A 5,536-nucleotide genomic window follows, 5' to 3' on the forward strand; every position below is an offset into this window, starting at 1 on the left:
TACGGCCCTGGGGACCACCGAAGAGGCGGGTTTGCCGCAGTCGCTGGATGACGGTCGAGAGTGGCCTTTTTTTTTTTAGGGGTAAAAAATCTTCGAAAGACGCCCCGGCCTGTTATTCTATCGGCCGGGCAGTGTCGGATTCAGACGAGCCTACCGACTAAAAAATTCCCCCTTTTGTTTTGAACCTTGGGAACCGCCGTGAAGCATTACGTCAAGGTTATATAGGGTAGATTCCATGTTTGTTTTATGCGGTATTACTCCTGGTGTTTTTCTTTAGGAGTTTCGAATCTCCCTCTTTCTCTCCTCCTCCGCCTTGATCTTCATTATGCTTTGGAGCATTTTCCTGACGGCCTCCCAGCATGTCTCGTTTTCAATGAAGATGTCTCCTATATTGTCCTTGGTGACCTGTCTCTGGCAGGTTTGTTCGGCTTGTAGCCTGGCCGTTTTAAATCTTTTGCACTGGAAAATTGTATGTTCCGGCGTGTCTTGCGCGCCGTAGAACCAGCATTCGTCATTTTCCTGTTTTTTTATTCTTTTGAGAAAGCTCCCGAATACCCCGTGGCCCGTCATGGCTTGGGTGGTGTAGTAGTCGACCTCGCCGAATTTCCGCTCCGAATCGGTCCTGCCAGGCCCTCATTGTCGCTTCCCTAGCATTTGCCTTGTGCTCGCTTCCAAGCGTCTGCATCTCGACCCTTTCTCGTACCAGCAGGTCTAGGGGTATAGTTCCTGCTATTGCCTCTATAGCGATAGTCGGCACTGTTTTATAAGCAGAAGTAATCATTGTAGCTAGTTTTCTATTGATCCCAGTCATCAGGTTTGAATAGTGCTGGTATTTCAGGGTCTGATGCCACATAGGGGCCCCGTACAAAGCCGCAGATATTACAGTGCCCGCCAGTGCTCTTCTTTTGCTGGCCTTGGGTCCGCCCACCCTGGGCATGAGCCTGTACAGGAGAGTTATCATTTTGTTTGCCTTTTCCACAGTCCTCCTTATGTGTGCCTTCATTTTCACATTGCGGTCTAACATGACTCCCAGGTATCTCACGGAGTCGGAGGTGGCTATGGATCTCTCTCCTGTGTCCAGCACAATACCAGGGATCTTTCTTGGGGCGGTCAGCAGGACCGACTCGGTTTTCTCCGGAGCCACTTTAATTCCCATGCCGCGCAGGGTTTCGCTTACTCGCTGTATTGCTTGTGTCGCTCGTGTTTTTACCATGTCCGGTGTTTTGCCGGTAACGACTAAGGCAAGGTCATCTGCGTAGGCCACCGTCTCGACCCCCTTTCCAATGTCCACATTCAGGATTTTGTTATAGAAGATATTCCACAGCTTTGGTCCCAGAATGGAGCCCTGCGGTACGCCGCAGGTTACTGGGTATATCTCCCCTTCAGCGGTAACGATGCTTCTATCCCATAGATAAGATTTGACGATCTCGACGATGTATCTTGATATACCGCCGTCAGATAGAGACTGTATTATACCATCCCAGGGGGCCGAGTTGAAGGCGTTTTGCACATCCATTAGTATCATAATGCAGATTTCCCTGTGTTGGTATGCCTTCTTTTTTGTGTTGTCCGCTATCTCCTTGATTTTAAGGAGAGCACTGGTGGTGGACTTCCCTTTTGTGAAGCCGTACTGGTGGACGTGCTCCAGGCCCTTTTTTCTCATTTCGTCTTCCAACCTGTTCTTGATTAGAGCCTCGAATATCTTTCCCAGCTCGTCGATGAGGCACAGCGGTCTGTATGACGTTTGTCCCTGCGGATCCTTCTTTGGCTTTTCGGTAAGTACTAACCTAGCCCTCTTCCAGGCTGCTGGGAATTCTGCCTTCTGCAAGCAGTCATTAAGCAGTTTCAGGAACACCATCGGAGTTTCTGTGATGCATGCTCTCAGCACCTCCAACGATATACCATCCAGGCCAGGAGCCTTTCTCTTCTTTCTTTCCTTTAGGGCAGCTTTCAGCTCATCTATGTTGAATAATGGCGTTTCGTACCACTCTCCGGGTCCCGTTTCTCTGGGTGTTAGAGTTTTAATTGGGAATAGCTTCTTTATTTGTTGTATGGTAGTATGCTCGTCCGGGTGTTTTCTATGCCTGAGGTTTAGCCTTTTGGTTACTATTAAGTACGCCTTTCCCCAGATGTCATTTTCCAGCTCTGCAAGCAGTTCTCTCCATTTCGCCAATTTACTTGATCGGATTTCTTTTTTGAGTGCCGCCTTGCTCCGTTTGTGCGCCTCCGTGAGTTCTTGAATGTACTGATCCGTTTTGAGTTTTTTACGAGCTCTTGTCAGCTTTCGCCTAGAGGTTGTGCATGCACATCTGAGGTCGGCTATCTTGGCGCTCCACCAGTACACTGGGGGGCGACCCGAGCCGGCCGACCTCCTATGTYCATATTTGTTGAGGAGTCCAGTGATATCGTTGATGATTGTTTCTGGTGTCTCCTCCCGCTCGTTTTGGTGGCTGGTTTTCCACGCGGCCGTCAGCTCCGTGATCGCAGCAGGCTTGATGCTCCATCCTGTCTGGCTCAGTCTGGGCGTGGTTTCACCAGGTGTGCCTTGTATTTCAAATCGAATGTTATGGTGATCGCTGAAATTTTCGATCTCTGGCTCAACCCTCCATGTGCCAACTCTCCGACTCAATTGTTCTGATGCCACCGTGAAGTCGATTATTGATGTTCCGTTAGCATTCTGGAAGGTCGGCGTATCCCCCTCGTTTAAGATGACCAGTCCGTTGGTGAGGATCCAGTCCTGCAGGATCGCGCCGCGCTGGTTTGTGGTTTTCGACCCTATTAAGTTCGTTTTGGCATTTAGGTCTCCTCCCATTACCACCTGTTTTCCCCCATGCCTAATTACTTTTTTCATGTTTTGGAGCAGCCTCTCGAAGTCTGCCACATTTCCGTTTGGGGAGAAGTAGCACGAGATGACAACGCAATTGCTTAATTCCACGTGAACAAACCCCTCTCCACATCCGCTCTTGAGAACTTTATATTTGTTGTCCACGTTTATAAAGCTATCCCTGTTGTCATCGTGGTAGTCAATTAGGCTTTTTCCATAAGGCTCTTGTCCAATGACCACATTAATTTTGTCGTCCTTGGTGATGCGTTCCAGCAGGTCGTGGGCGATCCTGCATCTGTTTAGGTTAATCTGAAGAAATGATATAGTGTTGGTAGTTTTAAAGTAGGGTGGATTTATCATTTCCTTTAATCCGGGGTTGGTCCACTTGGCTCGTCATTTTCTTGGCATTGTTGTAATTTAGGAGCCGTATCGCTTTCCTGCCCGTAGTCTACCATTGTTTGTTGATGCTGCCTCTCCTTTCTTTTGTAGATCGGGCAATTTCTATCTCTTGCGGAGTGTTTTCTGTCCTGTGCATCATAACCGGCCGCCTTGCAGTTGGGGCAGTCTGGGTTTTCCCGCTTGCATTGCCCTCTTTCGTGTGCCTGCCCGCAGAAGTGGCACTGAGCAGCAGCGCGACATTTCTTGGCCGCATGTCCAAATTTATTGCAGTTGTGGCATTAAGTTTGGTTGCTGTTTCACTATTAGCCTTTGATTTAATATCGGGGTTCTCGTCTAACATGGTTTTCAGGAGTTCCTCGTCCGAGTATCCTTTTGCTACGCCTGTAAGTTTAATTTTCGGGTTTTGCCTTAATATGCTCTTAGTTTTTATTTCGGCGCTAGTGTCGAGTTTTCGTTCTACCTTTTCTTGTTGTTCCTTGTTACGGTAAACTATGGCAATCTTATTGCTCATAGTTTCGGTCATGCCAATAACTCCCCCGGTGGCTGACACCACTTCCTGTGCGGTTTCTTTTATTTTTTGTATTATGCTCTTGGCCTGTTGCCCTTCCGGGATTTCCACCAGCGTAATGTATCTTTCCTTTTTTTCAGGTGTCTTCCAGGGCTCTTTTGGTTTCTGAGGATTGCTTTCGGTTCGTAAGCCTAGTTTCGACACATCAGCGTATGTTCTTGTTTTGTCCCTTGTCTCCTTGGTTCTTAATTTCTTCCTTGGTCTTACCGCTTGGAATTCTCCTTCAGTATCAGTGGGTTTCTCGGTCTGAGTTTGTTCCGTGTCTGTATCGTTAATGTACGCAATCTGGTAATCCGCCGTTGTATGTTTGATTTTCCTTTGTTGTAGTTGCGTAGCTTTCCCTTGCCAGGCTCGATTTAGAGTGGTCCTTTCTCTGAGGTTTTGGCCGTCCTCAACTATTTTATTAAGGGCCTGTATCTCATTTCGCATCTCGCTTATTGCTACTGTTTGCATTTTGATGGTTCTCTCAATGTTTCCCTCGGTTTTTAGGATTTTCTCCTTGCTCATACACGTTAATATCAGGTCAGTGAGCTCCTGTACATTTTCCTTGACTATTTTCTGTTCATCGGTGTTGAAAATTATCTTCCCCCCTGCGTATGTGTGAGATGTTGCTTTAATAATGGCATCTCTTGCCTCTAGTGCCCTCTGGATATTTTCTCTTTTGGTATCCTCCTGTGTTTTTTCGGTGTCCGTATCCGACACATCTTCTGAGACTGTGCTTTCCCGTTGCTTTGGTTTCGCCCAGGCGTGCGATTTCATCAGTTTGTTGCTGGGGGTGCCATATATGTCGTCCTCCTCGGTGTCTGTTGCCAAATTCCTGTTTATTAGCTCACCTGCAGCTGTTAGCAAAGCTTTGACCTGTTCCCCCTGTTCCGGGGTTAAAGCCTTCTTGCGCTTTGGTCTGCTCAGGTCCGGAGTTTTCTCTATATTCTGTCTAGTTGTTGGTGGTGACCGTGCCAGAGATCTTCTTTTTGGAATGTTTTCTAGGGTTCTACTATTTTCAGCCAGCTCCTCCCAATTGGCACTAGTGTCCATTTGTTTCCTCTTTGTGTTTGTCTCTTTTCCTTTGTTCATGACGCGGTTTTATTTACCGAATTTTGCATACGTCCGCGCGCCTGTATCGGGACCGTTTTCTCGGCCCGATTTACCGACGTCCGCGCTGTTTCTTATCTCGTCCTCGCTTGCATTTTTCAATCTATTCGCTCGAAAACGAAACTTTATGTGCTAAAATTAGCTGGATATTTGCCTTTATTTCCTTTCAAAATAGGCTCAACGGGCACTGACCTACGTCCAGATGTCCAGCTGTTCGATGTAGGAAGTTGCACTGGCTAAAGACTGGGCACTAGTTGCACTTACTTCATGTAATTAAAATATGTATGATTAAAATTTAAACGCCTAACTATTTGTGTCCACTGTAGAGCTCGCACTTTAATTGATTGTCCCACTAATTAGTAAATCTCTTTCAAATTAACCACTTTGACCATCAAAATACCAAGTTTGCCGTTTTAATTTCGTCTGAAATTATTCCGCGCTCCCGCTGGCAGAAATGTCGACCGTTCGCTGTGAAAGCTAAGACGCGTCGAGAGTGGCCTGCGACGGCAACATCTAACCCGACCGGTACTGGGGTATCCCTCCCCTGCACCGTAGACGATTTATCCTTTTCAAGATCCATTTGGGCCTGGTCCAGAATGCGTTTTATAGCTGTCCGCCAGCTTCCTTGTCCATAGCCGAGGCCATCCCCCCTC

General features: G+C 47.4%; 1 protein-coding gene across 1 annotated transcript; it reads right to left on the reverse strand.

Annotated features, from left to right (window-relative positions):
* Nucleotides 1–3,272: 3,272 nt before the first annotated feature.
* Nucleotides 3,273–4,865, reverse strand: LOC125505048 (enolase-phosphatase E1-like). Its single transcript, XM_048667983.1, has one exon. It carries the CDS (start codon nt 4,863–4,865, stop codon nt 3,273–3,275), a length of 1,593 nt encoding a protein of 530 aa, XP_048523940.1.
* Nucleotides 4,866–5,536: the final 671 nt, after the last annotated feature.

Source organism: Dendroctonus ponderosae, unplaced genomic scaffold (assembly GCF_020466585.1).
Source record: "Dendroctonus ponderosae isolate FM_Combo_2020 unplaced genomic scaffold, Dpon_F_20191213v2 Dpon_F_20191213_656, whole genome shotgun sequence".
NCBI lineage: Eukaryota > Metazoa > Arthropoda > Insecta > Coleoptera > Curculionidae > Dendroctonus > Dendroctonus ponderosae.

Excerpts from the sequence above, each read along its gene's own strand:
- LOC125505048 (XM_048667983.1), bottom strand. The coding sequence starts at position 4,865 with ATGAACAAAGGAAAAGAGACAAACACAAAGAGGAAACAAATGGACACT.